Source organism: Rana temporaria, chromosome 2 (genome assembly GCF_905171775.1).
Source record: "Rana temporaria chromosome 2, aRanTem1.1, whole genome shotgun sequence".
In the NCBI taxonomy this organism is placed as follows: domain Eukaryota; kingdom Metazoa; phylum Chordata; class Amphibia; order Anura; family Ranidae; genus Rana; species Rana temporaria.
The window spans coordinates 209,837,978-209,865,946 of NC_053490.1; the positions used below are offsets into that span (position 1 = coordinate 209,837,978).

At 39.6% G+C, this 27,969-nt stretch overlaps 2 protein-coding genes across 3 annotated transcripts in view; both read left to right on the top strand.

Moving 5' to 3' along the window:
- Positions 1-14,436, top strand: part of VWA3B (von Willebrand factor A domain containing 3B) — a 220,667-nt gene extending 206,231 nt beyond the window's left edge. Inside the window, exons 32-35 of the mRNA XM_040336327.1 lie at positions 2,505-2,597; positions 3,436-3,601; positions 10,661-10,895; positions 13,428-14,436. Coding sequence (XP_040192261.1) covers positions 2,505-2,597; positions 3,436-3,601; positions 10,661-10,895; positions 13,428-13,626 — 693 coding nt within the window. The 3' untranslated portion in view covers positions 13,627-14,436. The remainder of the gene's footprint in view (positions 1-2,504; positions 2,598-3,435; positions 3,602-10,660; positions 10,896-13,427) is intronic.
- Positions 14,437-27,812: 13,376 nt separating this feature from the next.
- The window catches only part of CNGA3 (cyclic nucleotide gated channel subunit alpha 3), an 83,933-nt gene continuing 83,776 nt past the window's right edge, over positions 27,813-27,969 (top strand). For both annotated transcript variants that reach the window (XM_040336328.1, XM_040336329.1), the window contains exon 1: positions 27,813-27,969. This exon is cut by the window's right edge and continues 342 nt beyond it. The gene's annotated coding sequence lies outside the window, so the exon portion shown is untranslated.

Below are 27,969 nucleotides of genomic sequence, written 5' to 3' on the forward strand. Positions count from 1 at the left end.
AATATCAAGAATATTCTGAGCCAATCAGAGTGCTCCTTCCGCATTTGCCGAATATTCGCAATTATTTTGTATTGTAAAATATCACGAATATTCTGAGCCAATCAGAGTGCTCCTTCCGCATTTGCCGAATATTCGCAATTATTTTGTATTGTAAAATATCACGAATATTCTGAGCCAATCAGAGTGCTCCTACAGCATTTGTCGAAATTGCGCAGTAAATATCGCATTCGCATGTTGCGATATTTCGATAAAATATCACGAATATTCTGAGCCAATCAGAGCGCTCCTCCAGCATTTCTCGAAATTGCGCAATAAATATCGCATTCGCATGTTGCGATATTTCGATAAAATATCACGAATATTCTGAGCCAATCAGAGTGCTCCTACCGCAGTTATCAAAAAATCGCAATTATTTTCGCATTCGCAATAGCGAAAAATCGCAATCATTTAATTTCGATAAAATATCACGAATATTCGAATTTAGCGAATATATCTCGAATATTCGAATATATATTCGAGATATATCGCGAAATCGAATATGGCATATTCTGCTCAACACTACTTCTTACCATTTTTTTATGTAGGATGATAATGTCAATCTATCTCACATATGATTATATATAAAACTATGTGTGCCTTCTGGTGCATACTTTAGTCTTTTCTTTTTTCTTTTTACTTTTTAAAAAAATTTTCATGTAAAATTATAATGTCAATCTATCTTGAAATACTCTCCATATAATATCATTGTAAAGTAAAAAATAAACTGTAAAAATCCATCAGTGGCATTTTAAATAGTTTTCTTTGTAGGAACATTTGGATAATGATGCAGCCATTTTCCACTCTGTGGGGACTTTTAATGTTACCTTGTATCTCTTGTGTCAGTGTTCAGAATAATGGACTAAAAGCATCCTTAATGGAAGGAATTTAAACTGTTGTATAATGCATATTTCAGTCTATTCCAATAAATTGTAGGCTGTTAACTATACACCACTGCCATGCAGATAAAAGAGAATGTGAAGTATTTTGCAGTATTAGTATCTGTACTTATATTTTATTATGTAAAAGAGTCAGGATTGCTTTCATGCATAGCATACAAAGAGTCAGGTGTGGACAAAGACACTGGGGCCCACCAGAAAATGAGAGTGGTGTGCTTCACGTGCCACAGTAAACATTGGGCCTGGCTATTTAATGTATACTGGGCATGGTTTAGAGGGCCATGTTTAAGGAGAATCTGAGACATCTCACAGTACTTACTGCATATGTCCCTACAAAATACACTGTAATTACAAACATTTAACCTAAGCCATACCTTACACCTTATGCAGGGGTCAGAGCTTTCATTACCAACACATTGCAGTTGGCTGAGCCATCTCAATAGAACCTACCCTGTTAAATGAGAATAATCTTTGCACATAGAAAGCTTTATTTGTGACATTGAAGAAATACCTGGTTTGATACATCTTGCAGTCCTTTATATGAGCTAAATTAAACTATTACTCAACTCTACCAGTATCTCCTCTTTTTGCCACATTTCTTATAAAACATTTTGTATAAGTTCTTGGTCCACAGGAGTTGCACACTGCAGAAAGCAGCAAAGAATTACTCTTTCTCCCAGCACTGAATGCAGTGACGCAGAGTAGGCCATTCATTACATACACTATATTGTCAAAAGTATTGTGCCGCCTGCCTTTACATGTACATGAACTTTAATGGCATCCCAGTCTTAGTCTGTAGGGTTCAATATTGAGTTGGCCCACCCTTTGCAGCTATAACAGATTCAACTCTTCTGGGAAGGCTGTCCACAAGGTTTAGGAGTGTGTCTATGGGAATGTTTGACCATTCTTCCAGAAGCGCATTTGGCAAATTGGCAAATTGGCAAGACCTTTAAAATTGCTGTTCACAGACGCTCTCCATTTAATCTGACAGAGCTTGATCTAAAAAAGGAAGATGTCACTCTCTAGATGTGCAAAGCTGGTAGAGACATTCCCAATACGACTTGCAGCGAAAGGTGGTTCTACAAAGTACTGACTCAAGGGGGCTAAATACAAATGCATGCCACACTTTTCACATATTTATTTGAAAACCATTTATCATTTTCCTTCCACTTCACAATCATGTGCCACTTTGTGCTGGTCTATTACATAAAATCCCAATAAATTAATTTACGATTTTGGTTGTAACATCACAAAATGTGGGAAATTTCAAGGGGTATGAATACTTTTTTAAGGCACTGTATTTCTTAACATGTTGTTGATGTTTCTCTTCACATGAAATTACCTAGACTTGCCATTACCCTGAAAAATTCCTACGGTTTGTATAGACATTGTTGAGCTGGAAGGATTTTGTAAACATTGCTTACTGTCAATGGAAGGATAAACTTATTCCAAACAATCATGTATAACATTTACATTTTTTTTTAAATTTGCATTGAATTACTATCACATATAATGACATTACTAATACATTATAAAATGTAACCTACTTAAATGTCATTGTACTTATAGGAAGGTGATCATGTGATTGGACCACACCCTTTGCTTCCTGGGAGCTACTGTCCAGGACTTATTGTGACATGTACTTCTGATCTTAAAGTGGCGGTAAGGACAAAACTAACGCCATGCACTAATTTCACCACAATGGGCTTTAATTCAGACATGTCCAAAGGCTTTCATAATGTGCAACATTTGTGTTCTCATGGCATAGAAATATGATGCCACTGACTCCTTTTAAACAGAATGTAGAAAGCTGCCTGCATGATATGCTTGCAGAGCCAAAACCAAATATTCAAACTTTCTATAAAAGTGACAACTTAAGCCCCGTACACACGATCGGACCTTAGTCCGACTAAAATCACATCGGAATTCCGGTAAAATTCCATTGGAGTAAAAGAGAACATGTTTCTATCTAAACTCCAATGGAATTCATCGGAATTTCCGATGGGGCCATACACACGGTCGGAATTTCCGATGGAAAAGGTCAGTCAGACTTTTTCCATCGAAAATTCCGACCGTGTGTATGCCCCATCGGAGTAATTCTATCTGAATACCATCAGGGTTTACATAGAGAACATGTTCTCTTTTCCTCCGATGGAATTCCGTCGGAATTCCGATGTGAATTTGGTCGGACAAAGGTCCGATCGTGTGTACGGGGCTTAATAAGGGCAAGTATACATGCAGATATACATGTGTAAGCGATTACATTCATACATTACTGGAACTAAAGCATGTAAATATAGTACCTCCCAATTATTTTGATCACTAATCAGGTGCTCTAGAATGTTCAGTTTCAATATCTAAACAGCATTACTAAGTGAAACTCTGCCAATATGTTTGCTAAAGGTTATATAATGTATGTAGTTGATGTATAGCTTTTTTTTTTTCTCAGTGAAACTGGATTTTAAAATGAAATGTCTTTTGCTACTTATACTATTATTAGATACAATACTATGATGATAGTAAAGCAACCGCTCCAAGAGAACAAGTTTACCTGATAAGTCCTGACAAGTATGAGCGTGCTACTGCATACATCTTGCAATGCCAAGAGCGATGGGTTGGGCAGCCAGTCATTGCCAGGAACGATGAGAATGGCACATTTCATTTAGGTAAGACAAATATGGATGATTGAGAAATATTAGACCATGTTCTAAACAGGAAACTCTAAGCTAAGATTGGTGACTTTAATGAGCAGGGTCCACATTAGTATTTGTCTGTTCATTTTTGTTAGGTAAAGAAACCCCCTTTGTTTTCTATAATTTCCTATACATATGTGTCTTTAACCAGTTGTGGTATTAGAGTGTGTTAGTTCATTGATAAGTGGGTGCACTGTAGTATCTGCTTTATATGTTAATAGGTGTTTCATAACACATTAAAGCCTCATGCACACCTTGTCTAAATGTTTTTTTCCTCGAAAAGAGAAAAGCAGCTGCAAAACGCTCTTAAGCCATGTTTTTTCAAGAGTGTTTAGGCTAATCAAGGCTTTGGGTGTTTTATTAATTTCATTGGCCAGTATATTGATTTATTATGGCCAATGAAATGAAAAACATTCAGGTGCTAAAAGCCCCTAGCATGAATGTGCATTTAGACACCTGTGTGCGTTTAGGCATTTTTAATGCTCAAAAGCTCCTCTCTGGAACGCACAAGTGATGGGTTTTTTTGTCTCCGAACTCAAACGTCGTTTTTTACAACCCGAAAAATGATCGTGTGTACACGCCATTATCCTACAAAATCCATGACTTTGTGCAAGTGTAAGAAATTATTCTGGTTTGAAGCCAAAGGGTAGTCACACCAAATATTGATTTGATTTCGATTTTTCATTGTACGCTTACTTTGCAGTTTGTAAATTGATACAAATAGACAATTAAAATATATATTTTTTTAAAGCATTCTTACTTTACAGCATTTCTTTACACCTGCCTAAAACTTTTGCATAGTAGTGTATGTTATTATGTTTTAACTGTTTTAAGTGAAAATGTAATAAACAATTTTATTTCACAAATGTGAATAATTACACAGTTTTAACCTGCCTAGCTGTATTCCCGAGTGTGGCTCGGGGTGAGATTTTTGTGCTACGATCGGTAACCCCGAGCAACACTCGGGATTGCCTCACTGGATGCTGGAAAAAGTTACTTACCTTTTCCCTGGGATACAGCGATGTATTTCTGCAGTGCACGGCAGCCGGATGTTCCGCCCGATGCACTGCGTTCCCCTGATCTCCGTTCCCTGCGACGTTACGACGCACGGGGGCGGAGAACGGCGCCAAATTCAAAAAAGTAAACAAACACAGTACATACAGTATACTGTAATCTTATAGATTACAGTACTGTATGTAAAAAATACACACGCCACTTGTCCCTAGTGGTCTGCCCAGTGTCCTGCATGTACTTTTATATAATAAAAACTGTTCTTTTTGCCTGGAAACTGTAGATTGTCCATAGCAACCAAAAAGTGTCCCTTTATGTCAAAAGTGGTTTTAGAGCAGCTAGAAAACAGCGATAATAAATTATAATCACTAGCGATTTGTGGGGAAATTCGTCATTAAAAAAATAAAAGTAAATAAAAGTAATGACAGCAACAATTCTGCAACTGAGCAGATTTCAGTGTTTTTGATTTGATTACATTATTGAATAATTGTTATTATAATTATATTATTATTTGTTATAATTATTTATAGTTATTTATTATATTATAATTTATGATTTTGTTTTTTAAACTTTATCATACCCGAGATGTCTACTAGACTCTTGTTCGGACAGATTTAAGTGAGTTATTCCTAAGAATTACAGGCCTACAATGTAAAAAGCCAAATTTCCTTGCAAAATAATGGTACCGCTTTCAGTACCTAAAATCTGAAATAATCAGAATGTATTTAGAACAGCGTCCTATTGTTATAACAATAGCATTTTGAAGCCTACTGCTAAAGTTAGAGAAAACTAGTATTTTCTGAAGGAGGGGTCAACAATGGCAGCTCCCATACTTTCTTGGTGTGGCATTGCACAATTCTACAACTAGAAGAAAAATGTATATATTTATGTTTGTCTGTATGTTACTAATTCTTTGGCTAATTACTAAGGCAGATTACACCACTGTACATAGCTGCCAATAGGAACCATCTGTATGCTTTAAAAGATATTCCCACAGCTGATTAGTATGCATTTAAATATCTGGATGCAGTTCTGGCTGTTGCTGTCTGATTACATCTTCTGTCCGCTTACAGAGTTATCATGTGCTGCTATTAACCCCTGTCTGTACTGGAAGATCACATTGGTAGAGGCTCTACCAGATCTTTGTGTTTAGGCCATACTTATTAATTGTTATTGAAAAGTGTATAAATATAGGCTTTCAGAAAACTCTAACTGAGCAATGCACCTGCTTCTATATTAGCACCTTTAATCTGGATTTACTCTGTAGCATCACCAAGAAAGGATTGAATATATTTGGAAATGTAAAAGAACAATATCCATTAACTTTAGATTAATGGGTCACTAAAGGAATTTTTTTTTTTTAGCTAAATAGCTTCCTTTACCTTACTGCAGTCCTGGTTTCATGTCCTCTTTGTTCGTTTTTGCTCTGATGTTTCTGTAATTCTGCTCTGTTCTGGACACTTCCTGGTTGTCTGTTTCCTTTGGACCACAGTACTGGGAGCTTCTAGTTTCGTTTTCCAAACCATCACTTCTCTATGGCTCTATACAGCACAGAGGCAGGATAACATGCAAAAACGAAACTAAAACTACAGGTACATTATATGATTGATTTTTATCTATTTTTAATCGTTTTTAAAAGGAATCAGTTAACTATTATGTCTCGATACCCTGTAAACAGTCATTTGAGCAAAAACATTTTTTTCCTTTACAACTCCTTTAAGGTAAAAAAAGGCTGTCAAATTCTAGTATTTGATGGTTCCCTAATTGAGTGCCAGTGGGCAAAGCAATATGGCATTCTGAGTCTGGTTTTTCCTTAATGATGCATCAATAATGTTGCACTTCTTTTTGAATAAAAGTAATGTTTTTAAAGAGGCATTTAATGGAGGAGTATTCATCTGATGCAAGTATGTATTTGTTTTTAGGATTACCCATGCCTCATATAGGCCAACATTTTGTGAAATACACATTAATCTCAATAAATAGCTGTCAGGGTATTTATACTGAAATATTAAACAGTTTCTACATTTATGGAAATAAGCACAATCTATCATTTAGGAGATTTCCATAAGTTGAAGACGAAGTAATACAATATTGTGCAAATATATATATATTAAAATAACTAGTGCAAAATAATATCAAAATAACTGGTGATAAACACAGAATATAAATTCACATATCAACAATATGGGGGGTATCGGTGATGAAACAAATAACCACAAGCTCTAGTTTTAAAATGCCAATATCTTAAAACTTGATAACTGCTTTGTAAATGGTTAACATTTTCTCAATGACTCCGCAAATTAAGGAAACAAGCAAGTGTTGAAATCAACACATGATCTAAATTAGGAATTTATTAATACAAGACGTTATTGTAATGCGAGTCGCATTATAGCTTCTTGCATATATGTTATTAACTTTTTTTTTTTTCAAATATTGTATCAGTTAAATCTTTATTGGATTAGTATACTCTTGTATATGCGCAAAGGAGTTTCTCCCTTTATGTATTGTATTTGTTATATGTTACTTGTACAATTTTCTCTGAATCACGTAATAAAGATATTTTGACAAGGAAATCAACACATGAGCTCTCTCAAACAAACAGATCTTGCAAGTTCAAACTTTAAAAACACACAGACAGAATGTTAAACTGTATATCAGCTTGGTAATTTAACCAAGACTTATATTTAAGTTAAAAACAAATTTAGAATGAATTTGTTTAAGCACATATCATAACAAAACAATTGTACAAACTTTGGAATTTGTTTTTTTTAGAGATATACAAAGATGTGTATTTCTCTTATAATTGGAATATAATTATGTCATGCTGCAGGTAGAAATAAAACAATTCCAATGCTATGCAACACAGATTTACTAGTTTAGTCATGTACATACCCAAACAATTCAATTACCAAAAGGAAAAAGAAAATTATAATTTACCAGAAATATAAGACTATTTTGTTTGAGAGATATCAGCCAAGGACACCCTTTTCCTTCATAGACCTTCTCTGTTCCTTCTCCGTTCTCCCTCCTGCTACGTGTATATCACTTTTATCCCACCCAAAAAGTAGGTATGTTATCTGTCTTACACGTAACTAATGACGTCAATTGGCGTGTCTAGGAGGCCATTTTGGACTTTTAACATAATTATCAACAGGGGTCAGTGTTGTATTAAATTGATCTTGCAATGCTTCTTAACATGCCAAAAATCTTGTCAAACAACGTTTTGACCTAAGCTTTAACCACTTCAGGACCGCCTAACGCCGATATACGTCGGCAGAATGGCACGGCTGAGCACAATCACGTACCTGTACGTCCTCTCTAAGTGCCCAGCCGTGGGTTGCGCGCGCCCGCGACCCGGTCCAAAGCTCCGCGGCAGCGGGACCCGATCGCCACCGGAGTCCAGCGATCGGTCACAGGAGCTGAAGAACAGGGAGAGGTGTGTGTAAACACACCTCCCCCGTTCTTCACAGTGGCAGTGTCACTGATCGTCTGTTCCCTGATAGAGGGGAAAAATGATCAGTGACATCACAAGTCCAGCCCCGCCCCCCTACAGTTAGAAACACACATGAGGTCACACTTAACCCATGCAGCTCCCCCTAGTGGTTAACTCCCAAACTGCAATTGTCATTTTCACAGTAATCAATGCATTTTTATAGCACTTTTTGCTGTGAAAATGACAATGGTCCCAAAAATGTGTCAAAATTGTCCGATGTGTCTGCCATAATGTCGCAGTCACGAAAAAAAACACTGATCGCCGCCATTAGTAGTAAAAAAAAAAATATTAATAAAAATGCCATAAAACTATCCCCTATATCAGGGATATGCAATTAGCGGACCTCCAGCTGTTGCAGAACTACGATTCCCATGAGGCATAGCAAGACTCTGACAGCCACAAGCATGATACCCAGAGTCAGAGGCATGATGGGACTTGTAGTTTTGCAACAGCTGGAGGTCCGCTAATTGCATATCCCTGCCCTATATTGTAAACGCTATAAATTTTGAGCAAACCAATCGTTAAACGCTTATTGCGATTTTGTTTACCAAAAATAGGTAGAAGAATGCGTATCGGCCTAAACTGAGGAAAAAAATCAGTTTTTTTATATCTTTTTTGGGGATATTTATTAAAGCAAAAAGTAAAAAATATAGCATTTTTTTCAAAAATTACGCTCTATTTTTGTTTATAGCGCAAAAAATAAAAACCGCAGAGGTGATCAAATACCACAAAAAGAAAGCTCTATTTGTGGGGAAAAAAAGGACGCTAATTTTATTTGGGAGCCACTACGCACGACCGCACAATTGTCAGTTAAAGCGACGCAGTGCCTTTACCTGCATATTGGTCCGGGTCTTAAGTGGTTAAGGAACACGATAAACTATGATAAGATGTCATTTATATGTCAGACTTCCCCAGAATTCGGGGCCAGATTCACATATAACTGCGGCAGCATAACGTATCGTCTATACGTTACACTGCCGCAAGTTTTCAGCGCAAGTGCCTGATTCACCAAGCACTTGTGTGTAAACCTACGGCGGTGTAACGTAAAGGTGTCCGGCGCAAGCCTGCCTAATTCAAATGGGGCTTGAACCATTTAAATTAGGCGCGCTCCCGCGCCAGACGTACTGCGCATGCTCTGTTTTGAAATTCCCGCCGTGCTTTGCGCAAAGTGACGTCATTTTTTTGAACGGCGACGTGCGGAACGTACTTTCGTATTCCCGGACGTCTTACGCAAAAAAATTGAAAATTCGACGCTTGAACGACGGCCATACTTTAACATGGCTCGTCTAAATTTAAGCCATGTTAAAGCAGCCGTAACTTTGCGAAGGGAAAAAAAACGACTAGCGACGACGTAACGAACGCGAAAAACCTTCGTGGATCGCCGTAAAAGTTCATTTGCATACCCGACGCTGGAAAACGACGCGAACTCCACCCAGCGGCGGCCGAAAATATTGCAGCCTAAGATCCGAAGGCGTACAAAGCCGCAATCCTGTCGGATCTTAGCCAAAAGCCGTTGTATCTTGTTTGTGAATCACAAATTAGGATACGACGTGGCAAATTTGAAAATACGCCGGAGTATCAGTAGATACTCCGGCGTATTTCTTCTGTGAATCTGGCCCTCAGTCTCCTCATAGGATATATGGCCTTAGTGAGTCTGAGCAAAGCAATTAACTTTTCCTCTACATACCTTGAAGATGAGATCATTTGTGGCTCAATATATAATAGCCATTATACACGTAATTTCACACATAGAATTCCTATTGATTTAAAGCTATTCATCATGTTACAAATATGCTATCCTTCTCTAATTATATATTTCAATGGGTAATAACATAAACATAATGAGAAATTGTGGTACATTATAAAATATATAAATCCAAATTAGAAGGATTATTTAATTAAGTATGCATATACTTGCCCTATTATGATGTAATAATAATATAATAGGAATTATTGATAATAGAATTATTTGCAATGAATAATGTAAAGCATTTTGTAAAAACAGCTTTAGACTAGCTCTTTTTCTCATCCATGAAAAGAGGAAAAAATAAAAAATAAACATGTTTGTTTATTGTTCATTTGAAACACAAGACATGTACTCATATTATAAACATTAGCCCTCACGGTCTCATTCTTACCCCTCTCTGGCTGACAGAAATTCATAATTTACAAGAGAACTAAGATAAAGCTATAAAAAATATTCTTGTAAGAAACCTTGTTTAAAACCATGAACACCCATTTACCTTAGGAAGGGGGGGGGGGGGAATAGCACAAAATGGCTTCTGAATTGCCCATGGAAATATATATATATATATATATATATATATATATATATATATATATATATATATATATATATATATATATAAAAAATCATATGTATAAGACTAGAAATTAATTATTTTTAACCCCAATAGTTCTGACAAAGCTACATAATATCTTGGTGGCTGTAAATCCTAAAATTGTGAGAGAATCATGGACAATGGAGGTGAACAGCACTTGTGAATAATAACTGTTTATGATTTCAGCTGAAGTACTGAAGCGTGCCGATGACAGGAATGACTATCTTATTTCATGGTCAGATGGCAAAACAACTACTCAAGACATAGAGTGGATTTTTGGGAAGTTCAGCCAGCCACACATTCTCAGTGTTGGTGACCATGTGCTGACTTTGGCCAATCCATCTACGCTCACATTCCTTCCTGGTGTCATTACTGGCGTTAATGGAGCAAAGCTGCAGATATGTTTTTGTGATGGAAAAACGTAAGTTTTTTTTTTATATTAATATTGCAGTGCAGTTTTATAAAAAAAAATTTACCTGTGTTGCCAGTATAAACAGGATGGCACACAGAAAAGATTTTAATTTATGAGTACAGTAATTTATCATTTATTGTGTGGTATTCTGGTATTAAGTATCTCACAAAAGTGAGTACACCTCTCACATTTTATAAATATTTTACTATATCTTTTCATGTGACAACACTAAAGAAATTACACTTTGCTACAATGTAAAGTAGCGAGTGTACAGCTTGTATAACAGTGTAAATTTGCTGTCCCCTCAAAATGACTCAACACACAGCCATTAATGTCTAAACCACTGGCAACAAAAGTGAGTACACCCCTAAGTGAAAATGTCCAAATTAGGCCCAAATAGCCATTTTCCCTCCCCGGTGTCATGTGATTCGTTAGTGATACAAGGTCTCAGGTGTCAAACAGAAAAGGAGAAGAACCAACTGAGTAATATGTTCGTAACAGCAGTAATAGCTACAATCAGATAATGTGGTGAAACTCTAACGTCCCAACAATAGTTAAAAGGGGGGGGGTAGGTTTATTCAGTTATTCACACCAGCGGCAGCAGCCTTGAGAGTAGAAGCAAAACTCTGCAGAGACAAATAGAAAAGAAACAAGGTGCGCCAGACTAAGTGTAGCATATATGAAATCATTTAATTCAAAAAGCAAGCCAAGTGGCTTAACACAAAACTCACAAAAAGGAAGTAATGTTTAGGCACATAGGAAATGTTAGGTCCAGCGCACCTTGTTTCTTTTATAAGGTCTCAGGTGTGAATGAGGAGCATGTGTTTTAAATTTGGTGTTATCACTCTCACACTGAGGATCTGAAAAAAATAATCGTTGCTCTACATAAAGATGGCATAGGCTATAAGAAGATTGGCAAGACCCTGAAACTAAGCTGCAGCACAGGGGTCAAGACCATACAGCAGTTTTACAGGACAGGTTCCACTCAGAACAGGCCTCGCCATGGACCAAAGAAGTTGAGTGCACATGCTCAGCATCATTTCCAGAGGGTGTCTTTGGGAAATAGATGTATGAGTGCTGCCAGCATTGCTACAGAGGTTGAAGGGGTGGGGGGGTCAGTCTGTCAGTGCTTAGACCATTTGTTTCACACTGCATCAAATTGGTCTGCATGGCTGTCGTCCCAGAAGGAAGCCTCTTCTAAAGATGATGCACAAGAAAGCCTGCTTACAGTTTGCTGAAGACAAGCAGACTAAGGACATAGATTACTGGAACCATATCCTGTGGTCTGATGAGACCAAGATAAAATTATTTGGTTCAGATGATGTTAAGCATTTGTGGTGACAATCAGGTGACAAAGACATGTATCTTGCCTACAGTCAAGCATGGTGGTGGGAGTGTCATGGTTTGGGGCTCCATGAGTGCTGCCGGCACTGGGGAGCTACAGTTCATTGAGGGAACCATGAATGCCAACATGTACTGGGAGGGGGATGCTGGCACCTAAACATGTTCTACCTTAATGCAAGGAATGCATTAAAGTAAAAGATGTTGGGCTTTATAACCACTTTACGTAGCTCATACATTTTTTTTTTTTCATTCAAACAGTGGGTTGAGCAAAAAAAAGATCTGATTCCCCCATCTGGATGGGGAAATCCTTCTCTCTGTGCTATTGTTTTCTAACAGCGTGGAGCCTTCCCCGCCATCAGAATCCAATGATCAGTGTTGCCAGCTATAGCTGACAGCATTGATAGTTCGGGACAGACTGGTACACAAGTCGATTGATAAATGAACTGGCCAAATTTTGATACGTGTATGGCTGGTTTTAGATAAGTTTGGAAATCTTGTTGCTCGTCCTCGCCATAACAATAAATACCAACCCTCAGTACAGCTAAACATCCAGATTTAAAACAGAACTAAACCCACCAATTTAAGTGTTTCCCAAAACCGTTACAATCAAGGCATTTTGTGAATGATAACTGTTACAGTTACTAATGTGCTTATGATAGCTGTCAGTCAAACTATCAAACCATCAAGTGCCTGTTGTCATAGCCGATTACATGTGCAGCACTACAGCAACTTCAAACCGAGGCTAAGATGGCAGCTTCCTTGGCTTTAAAAAACAGGAGGGTTTAGTTCCACTTTGAGTAAGAGCCTGGTGATAGAGGGGTTGTTGAAGACCAGTCAGATAGTGTTTGCAAAACCATGGCTCTCCAATGTCTATGGTCACCTGAAGAAGCACAGTGCCTATAATTTTACATCATACAATTATGTTTACATTGAGAAAAAGAGGTCTTAAAGCGGAGGTCCGCCTAAAAAAAATTATTAAACTTCAGCAGCTACATATACTGGACACTTACCTGTTCAGGGTGCCCGTGATGTCGGCAGTCGAGGCCGACCCGTTCCTCGGTCCTATACAAATTATTAAAACATCCTTTATCAAATAGTTTATACATTTATTAAATAAAAATGTAATTTACAAAAAGCCTCTTTATTTTTCTTTTAACAAAACAACTTTTGTCTCACTGATATTTTTATTTTTTTCAGGCGTCACAATATAGAACCTTATCACTGCTTTGGCCTTTCTGAGAAGAAATATAACATTGCTTTGCAATTCTACCAGCAGTGCAAGCGGAAACAAGATTTAGATGAACACTATATATCCTCAGACAATGAAGATTCAGTATCAGATATCTCCTCTTTCACAGTATCATCAGTTGGGTCAAACAGAAAATCTGTAAGATGAATGATTACAAATCAGCGATTCACAGGAGGTTTCATTTTTTTATGGTTTAGGTTTCTAGTTCTCTTACAATATTTTACATATCAAACACTACAAAATACATAGCTTCCAGAAACAAGTCACAAATGACTTGCTTAAAGTGACCCTGTGACTATACATTGAAAACCAAAAGAAAAAAAACCTGCTTAAAGAAGAGGTACTATACTTACTTTTCCACCTGCAATGCTGCTCCCTAGCCATCACAGGTATTCAACACTTCTTGTTGTTTTTATACCTGCCACATGCTGTGGTTCCTTCTACCACCTAGTACTACCACCTAGTACACCACTACAGGACATACCAGCCAGCAGGAAAACCCACTAAATGAAGTGTAGGAACCACTTATTTGACCCATTCAACCTGTCGAATACTTGCTGTGGCTAGGGAGGAGCATCCCAAAGGTATTTGAAGACATGGGCTGCCAAAAAGGTAAGTATAATGTCTCCTATTTTTACTGCTATCTTTTTTGATGGTGTGAGAGTTTGGTGACAGGGATACTTTAGGCAATTAAGATGTCACTTTAAATTTTATTTAGATTTTAAATAAAATAATTTTTACTCAGAAAGATGATCTTATGATAAGAATATTAAAAAAAATGATATTTAATTTTTAACAATACGTATGTGCTAGCATCAAAATGGGTTCATAATTCATCATTTGCATGTGCAAGGCAGAAATTGTACCTGCTAATTATCTCTTCTGTCCATATTGCTAAAGGACTTGCCTGCAGTTTCAAAACATAAACATGTAAAATTATATATATAGATATCTATAGATATATATATATATATATATATATATATATATATATATATATAGATAGATAGATAGATAGATAGATAGATAGATAGATATAGATATAGATATAGATATAGATATAGATATAGATATAGATATATATATAGATATAGATATATATAGATATATATATATATATATATATAGATATATATAGATATATAGATATATATATATATATATATATATAGATATATAGATATATAAAGATATATATCTATATATATATATGTATTTTTTAAACCTTTTTTGGCCAGGGGTCCAATCATGGTGGGGATGTATTAGTCTGTATTAATAATTCAATTTTTAATTAAATATGTAATTGTTATTATTTTTTTAATAAAAAATGTTCTAGCATAAACCTAATGAACCATGCAATGGTTTTTAAAGGGCAAGTTAGAGGAAATGTAATATAGAGGGACTTTATGGACACCCAGCGGGAACCCTTATAAATATCCAGTTCAACAATATATATAAAACTTTCAAATTGTCTTATAATTAATTAAAAAACCGTGACAAAGAAATGTACACAATATTTACCTAAAACCAATGACACAGCAAATATAAAGAAATAATTACATCATCCAGTAGTGTATAATAACTCAAGTCTATGCATTTCATGGAAGTCAACACTTCTTCAGGATCTCAGACACTGAGAAACCAATACGGTGGTCATGCGTGTGTACATTCTACGACATAAACAACATAGCACTCAAAAATTTGCAGTACAAAATATAAATGGTATAAAAATCCAAAAACGAATTAACATAATTAAAAATTATGAAAACATGGAAACATGGGGGGGAAAAAACACAACATAAAATCAGTGTTCCTTTTTAGCTACGGGACCACAAATTCCTGAGCCTTGTTTTGGTATTACTCCTTGTTTTCCTGCCAATTGAGGCATTAAGGACATTTATAATGTTAAAACTTGAACATTGTGCAACCTAATGACATCATCCCTAGCTTCAGCTTCAGACTAAAAGTACTGAGTCTCTTTCGTTATTTTCATGAGCTATCTGAGCTATCTATCTTGGAACTTGTGGGGCACTGTGACTGATGCCGCGTACACACGATCGGTTAAACCGCTGAGAATGGTCTGATGGACCAGTGTCACTTATATTCCTATGGAGTGGGACTGTAATGCCGCGAACACACGTTCATTTTTCGGCATGGAAAAAAACGACGTTATTACGACATTTTTTCCAACAAAGCACAGTGTGAAAGGCCCTTAATCACAGTAATCAGCTTTCGGTTACCTGTTTAAAGCCAATGTTGTACAAAAAAACCATAGGTTAACCAGAGGACAATGGTCTGAAGGACCGTTTTCATCGGTCCAAACCGATCGTGTGTAGGCCCCATAGGTTATTTAACCATAGGTTAAAAAAAAGCCAACTTGCTTTAAAATTAACCTATGGATTCCTAACCGATGGGAAAAAAATGATTGTTAGTAGGCACGTCCATCGGTTAAAATCCATGCATGCTTATGCCTCGTACAGACAGGCAAACATGTACGTTTTCAGCGTACATGCCCGCCCGGAGATTTCTGTATGATGGCTGTACACACCATCATACAGAAATCCGTGCGTACACGATAAGCGGCGACGAGGCCGCGCCGTCGCTGTGACGATGACGCGGCGACGTGCGCGGCCCTGGCAGTTCAATGCTTCCACGCATGCGTCAAAGTCATTCGACGCATGCGAGGGATGGCGGCCGCTCGGACATGTACGGTAAGTCTGTACAGATGACCAAACATGTCCGACGGACAGGATTCCAGCGGGCATGTTTCTAAACATGTTTAGAAACATTTGCCTGCTCGAAAACGGTCTGGCGGGCAAATGTACGCTGGAATCCTGTCCGCTCGGCTGTACAGACGACCGAACATGTCTGCTGAAACTGGTCCGCGGACCAGTTTCTGCAAACATGTTCCGTCGTCTGTACGGGGCCTTAGAATCAAGTCGACGCATGCTTGGAAGCATTGAACTTCGTTTTTTTCAGCACGTCGTTGTGTTTTACGTCAGACCGTTGTCCTCTGGTTAACCTATCGTGTGTATGAGGCCTAATACAACAATGTACAACAGTATATAATGTATACTCTGATGTCTGCCTGATGTCTTAAAAATTAAGCCATACAGTATGTATTTAATTTTTTTTTCTAATATGCTATTATCATCTTCCATGCATATGTATTACAATTCTTCATTAAGACACGTGCAATGTAACCTGCTTTCAAACACCCAAGAAATGGAACAGTGTTCTTTTATGTTAAAACATTTTCTACTTGGCTGAATTAAACAACATTTACCAAAGATACTGTAGCTCAGCTCTATAGACTAGAGATATTTCCATACAGTACCTTGGAGAGAACTCAATCACATTTTCCAGATGTAGTTGCCTGTTTTCTAAACCATATTTTAAGACACATACACGTGAATTCCCTCTAATAAATGATACATATGTTTTTATCAATCTTGTTCTTACTTTGATAGTAATGAGAGTAAGCATTATTTTTATAATAAAATACTTTGTTTTTTTACATTTATAAACCTTTAGCATTTAGACCCACAATCTTGATTTCTTTATTTTGGTTTAATACTTTTGTTCAAGGAAATGGACGTGTTTAAGAAAAAAAATCAAGTTCCCTCTTTATCATTTTCTGCATTTGTAATAGAAATATCATGTCACCCCAAATGCCAAAGGTGGTGCAGCTTTGCTACAGTCCAGTGAATAAAACAAAACAATCTTTCATTTTCACCCTGCCCAGAGTCAGAAAGATGCAATCATATTCTTAAGCCTCATATACATGTTCGGACTTCCATCTGACTTTTCCATGGATTTTTGTCCGAATGGGCGTTCTGCATACATACAGCAAAACATTTTCAGCCAACTTTCACCAAATCATGTGTAGTTTCAGCTCTTTACCACCACCCTTTGGGCAACTTATGCTATTGTTGTCCAATCTTTAGCATTGGTTCTGAGCATGGGTGTTTATACTTTGGACTTAAGTCCGATGGAATTGTGTACACACGATAGGATTATTCCCCATCGGACATTTGTTGCCGGAAAGTTTGAGAGCATTCACAGCAAACATTTGTCCGTTGAAAAACCGAAAACAATTGTCCGATGGAGCATACACACGGTCAGATTGTCCGATAAAACACGTCCGTCGGACCGTTGTTGTCAAAAAGTCCGATTGTGTGTATGGGCCTTTAAACTGGCCTTAAATTGTAATTTACAGAATGTTTATTTGATGTTAAATGGGACGATTCAGCAATCAATTTCGACCAGAGCAATCCAAAAAAAGTCAAAGGACAAGGACTGAACTTTTTTAGGGATATTAATGGGAACTAATTTTCAATTGTTGAATTGCCTGCTGAGAAAGATCATAACTAGTCTTATGCGAGTGCAGTAAATTTGGAAGTAGAATGTTCTTTAGTAAGGAAGCCGTTTGTTCCTGTACAAATTGAGGTTTGTACGAATGAATGATTCCTAAATAGATGAAAGAAGAGGTAGGAGGAGGTAGAAGGGTCTGAAGGTCAGGTGCAACCATGCACACCAACATCGCTCTATGAAAAGCAAGCCATTTACACGGTACTTGAATAAAAAGTCATTTGAAATTGGCCATGAAGGCACCACCGAATGGTTGGAGAAGAGATTTTTATACATTCTCATCTGAACATTCAAACATAATTCTAGAGGTGTAGTGGCAGCATTAGCCTCAGTGCATCCAGGCTAACAGCTGTTATTCTCTGTCCTGTGCCTGGGGCAACCATTGGGCTATGTAGTAAAAAAAGTGATGAAAGTAAAGATGATCTTTTGTTATTGATCTGTGTCTAAGGCGATGATCTTAGGAGAATCCGGCAGGCTGGTTGTACCCAAGTTGATAAATTGATCAACTTGGTACCTTCAGCCTGCCCATTACCGATTCAAATCTTTACCGGCCGAGATTCGAACCAAGTATGACCGGCCTAATGCCGCATACACACCATCACTTTATGTGATGAAAAAAAACAACATTTTCTGTGAAGTAAAAAACAACGTTTTTGAAACTTCAATTTTCAAAGACGAAGTTGCCTACACACCATCGTTTTCTCACAATGTTCTAGCAAAGCGAGGTTACGTTCCACCACGTTTTTCCATTGAAGCTCGCTTCATAAGTAGCTTCTGGGCATGCGCGGATGAAAAAACGTCGTTTTAAACAACGTTTTTGCTACACACGGTCAATTTCTGTGAAGTAAAAAGTGCACTTTTGAAAAACGACACATAAAATTGAAGCATGCTTCAATTTTTTTTGGTCGTTTTTTAGAAGACATAAAACGACGTTTTCCCCCACACACGGTCAATTAAAGTGACGTTTTTAAAAACATCATTTTTTTTCATCACATAAAACGACCGTGTGTACGCGGCATTAGGCTGACCATACAATATACTATTTTCTTGCACACTTTCCTTTAGATTTACCAAAACCATATAATATGTCAAACATTAACATTTTCCATTTGTGTGCAGACAGGCAGGCCCTGACACTACATAGTGGAAAGTAAATCTAAAGAAAATTTGATAAGAAAATTGTATAAAGTATGGCTAGCTTTATGGTATCATTGTTAGGCATGGATAGGTGATTTGTAAATGATGCAAATATGCTTTGCTTTTAAAGCGGGAGTTCACCCAAAAAAACATTTTTAACATTAGATTGATGCTCATTTTGTCAAGGGGAATCGCGTAGTTTTTTTAACCACTTGAGATCCGCGCTATAGACGAAATACGTCCGCAGCGCGGCTCTCAAGTGCCAAGTGGCCGTTTAAAAACGGCCTTTTATGTGCACTACCCGCGCGCGCCACTGGGTGGCGCGCGGCGGGTAAAAACTGTCCCGACGCATCGCCGAAGACCCGATGCGTGTACCTGGCGGCCGCGATGTCCGCCGGGTACACGCGATCGTCGGTGACACGGCAGGTGACAGCAGGGACGTGGAGCTCTGTGTGTAAACACAGAGCTCCACGTGCTGTCAGAGGAGAGGAGACCGATCTGTGTCTCTTGTACATAGAGACACAGCATCGGTCCCCTCCCCCAGTCACCCCCCTCCCCCCACACAGTTATAACACACCCAGGCTACACAGTTAACCCCTTCCTCACCCCCTAGTGTTAACCCCTTCACTGCCAGTCACATTTATACAGTAATTCGTGCATTTTTATAGCACTGATCGCTGTATAAATGTGAATGGCGCCAAATTTGTGTCAAAAGTGTCCGATACGTCCGCCGCAATATCCCAGTCCCAATAAAAATCGCAGATCGCCGCCATTACTAGTAAAAAAAAAAATAATAAAAAAAATCATAATTCTGTTCCCCATTTTGTAGGCGCTATAACTTTTGCGCAAACCAGTCGCTTATTGCGATTTTTTTTTTTTTTTTTACAAAAATACGTCGAAAAATACGTATCGGCCTTAACTGAGAAAAAAAATAGTTTTTTAAAAAAAAAATTGGGATATTTATTATAGCAACAAGTAAAAAAAATATATATTTTTTTTAAATTGTTGCTCTTTTTTTGTTTATAGCGCAAAAAATAAAAACCGCAGAGGTGATCAAATACCACCAAAAGAAAGCTCTATTTGTGGGGAAAAAAGGACGCCAATTTTGTTTGGGAGCCACGTCGCACGACCGCGCAATTGTCAGTTAAAGCGACGCAGTGCCGGACGCTGAGATTTCACCTGGGAACGAAGGGGGTTTATGTGCCCAGTAAGCAAGTGGTTAAAATCGAAGCAGTACTTACCGTTTTAGAGAGCGATCTTCTCCGCCACTTCCGGGTATGGTCTTCGGGACTAGGCGTTCCTATTTGATTGACAGGCTTCCGACGGTCGCATCCATCGCTTCACGATTTTCCGAAAGTAGTCTAACGGCGCAGGCGCCGTATAGAGCCGCACCGACGTTCGGCTTTGTTTGGCTACTCGTGACGCGATGTATGCGACTGTCGGAAGCCTGTCAATCAAATAGGAACGCCCAGTCACGCAGCCCATACCCGGAAGCGGCGGAGAAGATCGCTCTCTAAAACGCTGGCCGCAAGGGGCGCTCCCATTGATTTACGATTCGAATATGCAAATGAGTGAGATACGCCAATTCACGAACGTACTTGCGCCCGGTGCATCAATATACACGGTTTACGTAAGTCGTACGTCCGGCGTAAAGTTAAGCCTCATAAAGCCAGTGTAAGTCAGTAGCATCAATGCAAATGGCTGCACCAGGGAACACAGCCGTCGTTTTTTAATGTCGTTTACGTAGTACGTGAATAGGGCTAGTCGTAGGTTACGTTCAAGTCGTAGGCAATGATTCGACGTAACTTAGGCAGTTGTTTCGACGTGATTCTAAGCATGCGCACTGGGAAGCGTCCATGGGACGGCGCATGCGCCGTTTGTTATTCGTATCTTGATGGCGCTCGGCCCATCATTTACATGGGGTCACGCCTCATTAGCATGGCTCACGCCCACTGCCACTTACGACGAGTTACGCCGAGGGAACCCAGCGTAGATTAGGGAGCAAGTGCTTTGTGAATACTGTGCTCGCCGCTCTGCGCTACGTCGGCGTAGCGTATATTCGATACGCTACGCCGGCATAACTATGCGCCAAGGTATGTGAATCCGGGCCATACTGTTTTTTTTCATGTAAGAAGAACTCAGGATAAAGTTTCTCAATAAATGTACAGTATTTCAGGGGATGATTATACAGCAAGGGAGATGCGTTATTGCAGCCATACTGCTACTTTTCAAGAAACATAAAAAAAAAACACGGGCGCAGGTATAAGAACAACAGTGTGCTTTACAAGTATGCTCTCCATTTTAATGAATGGGGAAAAAAGTGCATGGAGAAGTTGGGCCTGGTTACATGACCTGTCAAAGGTGCCGTCTATGATGAAGAGTTCTCTGTAGTACAAAGAACACTCTGAAGAACACCGCAGGCTCCACACATTTTATGAATGAATGATCACAGTGTGGAGGACATATTACAAACATAGTGGTATCCCCTGCCTGTTTTAAGGCACTCTTACGGTCTCTTTTTCATGTCAGCTGCATCAGACGTGAACATTAAAGTTAGGATTTTAAGATCAGGTTTTTAAATCTCTTTTAGCAATACATTTCTTTGAGCTTTTGAACACATCTAGTAAATGGTGCTGCTTTACACACACACAGCCAAAAGTGTCTGATGGATTCTCTATTCTCCTTATGTATAAGTATTGAAACAACTTTTGGATGGGCAAGACAAGATTACAGCAGAGGCTACATTAACCACTTGCCTACTGGGCACTTACACCCCCTTCCTGCCCAGGCCATTTTTCAGCTTTCATCGCCGTCACACTTTGATAATTTCACAGTCATGCTGCACTGTACCCAAATGAAATTTGTATCATTTTCTTCACACAAATAGAGTTTTCGTTTGGTGGTATTAAATAACTGCTGGGTTTTTAATTTTTTATAATTTACTTTGTTCATTTTTCTCCTTCACTGATGTGCCCTGATGAGGTTGCACTTATGGGCACTGATTAGGTGGCACTGATATGTGGCATTGATTAGCACTGATAGGTGCCACTTATGTGCACTGTTAGGCTGCACTGATGGACACTGTTAGGCACTGATAGGTGGCACGGATAGGCTGTACTGATGGGAATTGATGGGTGGCACTGATGGGCGACACTGATGGGCATTGATGGACAGCATTGATGGGCAGCACTGATAGGCGGCACTGATAGCCAGCACTGACGGGAATCACTAATGGACACTGATTGGTGGCACTTGTGGGCAGTGATGGGCACTGATTGCTGGCACTGGTGTCGGAATTTCCAACAACAAATGTTCGATGGGAGTTTTTTGTCAAACATTTCCGACCGTGTGTAGGCTCCATCGGGCATTTGCTGTGGGAATTTCCGACAACAAAAATTTGAGAGCTGGTTCTCAAATTTTCCGACAACAAAATCCATTCTCGCAAATTCTGATCATGTGTGGACAATTCCGACGCACAAAATTCCACGCATGCTCTGAATCAAGTACGAGACGGAAGCGCTCAGTCTGGTAAAACTAGCGTTCGTAATGGAGAGAGCACATTTATCACGCTGTTACGGACTGAAAAGCATGAGGCAGAAAAGCGCAAATCATCTCTCACCAAACTTCCACTAACACGACTGGTATTGAACTTCCCTTTAATAGTGCCATCGTAGGTCTTGTACGTCACCGCGTTCTTGGCTTTCGGGATTTCCGACAACATTTGTGCGACCGTGTGTATGCAAGACAAGTTTGAGCCAACATCCATCGGGAAAAAAAACATGGTTTTGTTGTCGGAATTTCCGATCGTCTGTATGCGGCATAGGAGTAAAAAGCCCATCACACAAATGAAGCTGGAGTCACTTCTGGCACACATTATTTCTCATGGTTAGCTTGTACATGGTCGCATATGACCTTGTAGAAGCTCTGAAGGAAAAAATGACTATTAACCTACAGCTCTATATTTACTTATTCTTTTTTTGTGCAGAACAGAAGTCCCAAGTGTCTGCTCATGGCATTATTCGCTACTGTATACCACATGGTACTTAGCACTTATTTCACTTGCTCAGTGTATCTTTCAAGAAAAAAAAGGGAACACTATGAGATGAGGGTGACCTGAACATGGCTTACACTGCAATTGTTCCTGCTGTCCAGTGGTCCTCTTATGCTGCGTACACACGATCGGATTTTCCGTTGGAAAAACCTTGGATGGTTTTTCCGAAGGAATTCAGCTCAAGCTTGGCTTGCATACACATGGTCACACAAAAGTTCTCTGAACTTTCGTCCGTCAAGAACGTGGTGAGGTACAACACTACGACGAGCCGAGAAAATGAAGTTCAATGCTTCCGAGCATGCGTCGAATCGTTTCCGAACATGCGGCGGAATTTTGCGGAATTGCTACAGACGATCGGAAAATTTGAGAACCAGCTCTCAATCTTTTGTTGGCGGAAAATCCGACAGCAAAAGTCCGATGGAGCATACACACAGTCGGAATTTCGGTTCAAATGTTTACATCGCACTTTTGCTGTTGGAATTTGCAATCGTGTGTACAGGGCATTTGAATTTTTTTTTCATACCCAGAAAAAAAAGATAATTTTGTTATGTATCTAAGGCCTCGTTCACACTCATGTGATTTCAGATGCGACTTGGGTCGTTGGTGCGATTTACTGTGCGATTTGAACCCATAGAACCCAAAGTCGCACTACATAATTGCACTGCAAATTATGTCAAAATCACATTGCAGTAATGTGAACCAAGCCTAATGGTGGAACATAATTACAGTAGCTGTGTGTTTAGTTGTCTAAGACGAATGCCGTGTACACGCGATCATTTTTCGGGTTGTAAAAAACAAAGTTTTTAAGGGTCTAGAAAAAACTAAATTTTTTTCAACCCGATCATTAAAACTGCCTTGCCTACACACGATCGTGAAAAAATAAATGCTCTAGCAAAGCGCTGTGACTTACAACACGTACGACGGCACTATAAAGGGGAAGTTCCATTCGGATGAAGCCACCCTTCCAAACAAGATGGTCGAAGACCTGGAACCCGCCGGAAGCCAGGGAAAAATGTCAGCGCTGGTAAGGAACCATTTGCATTGTTGGAGTAAAAGTAAGTATTTGAGGAGTATCGTTTAGCTTTAAGAAAATATAATATTTAAATTTTCTGTAAAAATATTTTATTTCTACATTTCAAGACAAGTCTCTTCCCTCTGGTAATATTATCCACTTCTTATTGCTTGATACTAGACTGAAGCTTCAGTTTTGTTGATGTCCTAATAGGTTGTTTGCTTTTTCAAACTATATTTTTACAATACTTTTTATCATATATATTTTTTTATCTTATTATTCAAACAAGGTGCTTCTTATGCCATGGATATTTTTTATTCAGTGACGTCAGTGAAGACTTTAAAGACGCTGCTTGAGCTAGTCTCTAAACGGCAGCTATCGGGCCTGTATACTCAGCAAAGTTTTGAAGGTCATACGCGAACCCCGCTAGACTGAAGAGTGAAGGTTTACTTGACAAGTGACCTTCAGGCCTGTATCCTCTGCAAAGTTTTGAAGGTCATACGCGAACCCCGCTAGACTGAAGAGTGAAGGTTTACTTGACAAGTGACCTTCGGGCACCGTGCTCTGCTTGTAATGCTTTCCAGACCTTTTTGTACCCTCTGGACCTGTGAAGTCATGGCTTCCATCTGACAATGTGAAGAAGTATTTATCCACTGAAGATGTCCCAGTTGCCCACATCAGCAAACATGTTATCAAACAGGTAGATTATGTTTTGCCCTTCCACTGAATATGAGTTAGGTTCCCTGCTTAGGTCTCAGTTTCCACACTTCATTGGTAGCAATTCAGATCTGTGAATCCATTTCAATTTTGATCAACTCTCTTAAACGAGACAGCTCAATCCCAAGGTTAAACCTTCATGTCCTGGAGCTTTTGGATCAATTTTCTGGAGCCATGTGGATCAGCTGTGATTGTCTTTTGCAAGCCTCCAAGCTGATGTCTCATGTCAATGATTTTTCTGTTTAGATATGTAGGTTGATTTGGTTTCGGGCCTGGCATGCCAAAGATACACGGAAAAAAAAAAACATTTGATCTCAGCCACAAATTCTTTAACCTGCTCTCTTGTGTATAGAAGATCTCTTCCCGCTTAACTCTTTATGTACAGGTGAAATTATAGAATTACTTCTCTTCTTATACTCAGTTCGCCCCCCCCCCCCCCGCATTTGTTTTCATACTACTTTCCATTCTCCTCCCGGTAGAAGAATGTGGAAATTGGACAATGTAAAAAGCTGATCTTTTTATGTAATCAATTACACTAACTTTTAGCTAGAATCTGATCTAGGTGGGTTTACCCTAAATTCCATTTTCTAAAGAATAAATAAAGATAAAAAGTCTCGGAGGTCTACAGACAATTCTTTGGACCTCATGGCTTGGTTTGTGCTCTGACATGCACTGTTAACTGTGAGACAGGGGCGGCTGGTGGGTTTTTCTTTTGGGGAGGGTGACAAACAACCACCAAATCCCCCCTATGGGAAGCTGGTGGTGTGGCACTACCACCTCCCCGAGGGGTGGCAGCGCAGCACTACAACCCCTCCAGGGGGCCGGCAGTGCAGCACAACCAATCCCCGGGCAGCCGGCAGCATGGCACTACCACCCCCCCACCCCGGACACTTAACCAATATAAATGGTGGCCTGTGGTGTCCTCCAGCACGGTCCGTCCGCCGTGTGGGCTGCAGGGGTGTGCAGCAGCTCCGGTGTCTGCTCCTCTAGCATCTGCCTCTGCAATGTGTCTCCTCTCTTCCGCCTAAGTGCTAGGCATCCAATAGAATAACCTGACGCTTTGGCCAACCGGCAAACAGGTCTCACAACCTGCATTCTTATTGTCGGGGAGGAACTTTAGTGTGAAAATAACAAAAATGTATTTACTATCATCACACAACTGGGTGGGCTCGGGGCACAGTGCTTTGCACTCTAAGCCCACCCTTTTTTAAGCCTATGTCTCTAATCATGTGCTTCAAACCCAGCCCCCCCCCCCCAATTGGAATGTATAGTCTGGCACCCTGATATGTAGATCAGGGGGTCAGATGCATGGATAGAGAGGGCGATGCCCGTATGTGCGTCCTCTATGAATGGGCCGTCAATGCTGTGGGACCTTATATAGACAGGTTTGTGCCTTTCCAAGTCATGTCCAATCCACTGAATTTACCATGGGTGGACTACGATCAAGTTGTAGAAACATCTGGAATGATTAGTGGAAACAGGATGCACCTGAGTTCAATTTAGAGTGTCATGGCAAAGGCTGTGAATACTTATGTACATTTTTTATTTTTAATACATTTTCAAAGATTTCAAAAAAACTTCTTTCACGTTGTCATTATGGGGTATTGTTTGTAGAATTGCGAGGAAAATAATGAATTTATCCTATTGTGCAATAAGGCTGTAACATAAGAAAAATTGGAAATAGTGAAGCGCTGTTAATACTTTCCAGATGCACTGTGTATATATACACATATCAGTGGCGGTGCGTCCATAGAGGGTACAGGGGCGCCGCCCCCCCCCCCCTCTCCTGCACCCTTCAATCTCCAATAGAAAGATTCATGCATTGCATGAACCTATCTATTGTCGCCGCTGCCGCCCAGAATTCAGCAGCGGGGGTGTTTTTCGAAAGTGTCTGATTAGACGCGTCGGCTCTAATAGGGCTTCCGAATTGGTAAGTACCGGGCGCACTGCTGTGCGTTCCCTGCTTACGATGTATTCGTTTCCCTAACACTGACCCGCCTCTCAGCCAATCAGGTGCACCAGGTCTGGTTACCCAGTGACACCTGATTGGCTTAAGTGACAGGCGCTGTGATAGGACGCCTACCAGGCGTCCATTCAAAGCAAAAGAGGACGGGAGAACACATCGAGGACTCGGAGGGAGCGTGGAGGACAGCACTGACCCGAGACAGGTAAGTGCCGGCCGCACTGGCAGCATTTGATTAGGGAAAACTGGTGGCAATTGATGGGGCAAACTGGTGGCAATTGGTGGGGCACAATTAATGGGGTGGGGGAGCGCAAACAAACTGAAAAAATAAAATAAAAAATCAATTGCAGCCTCACTGTGCCCATCAAATGCAGCCACTGTGCCATCAAACGCAGCCACTGTGCCATCAAACGCAGCCACTGTGCCATCAAACTCAGCCACTATACCCATAAATTGCCACCACTGCGCCCATTAAACGCTGCCACTGTGCCCATTAAAAGCTGCCATTGTGCCTATCAAACGCAGCCACTGTACCCATGAATTGCCACCACTGTGCCATCAAACGCAGCTACTGTAACGTTTGATGGCACAGTGGTGGCAATTCATGGGTACAGTGGCTGCGTTTGATGGGCACAGTGGCGGCGTTTATTGGGAACAGTGGCAGCGTTTAATGGGCGCAGTGGTGGCAATTTATGGGTATAGTGGCTGCGTTTGATGTCACAGTGGCTGCGTTTGATGTCACAGTGGCTGCGTTTGATGTCACAGTGGCTGCGTTTGATGGGCACAGTGAGACTGCAATTGATTTTTTATTTTATTTTTCAGTTTGTTTGCGCTCCCCCAAAAATGATGAGCACCAGCAGCCACTGACATATGTATATATATATATATATATATATATATATATATATATATATATATATATATATATATATATATATATATATATATACAGTATATTCGCAGTGCAGTGTAAAATGTAAAAATGTAATGACACATCAGTGACATGTGTCCATAGGAAAGCTGTGTATTGAGTAATGCCAAGCACAGGTCTTAGATGTGGCAGGAGGAGAGGAGGAGGGGAGTAGCAGTCCAGATGTGATGGGAGCTCAGAGTGGGCACATGTATAGTCATAGAGCGGGCGCTCTTGCTGTGCGCTGTCCACACTCCTCCTGGTGCTGAACATCATATGCGTTGTGTGTCTCCCGCTGCCCCTCACATCTCCAACAAGCACCGGCCAGG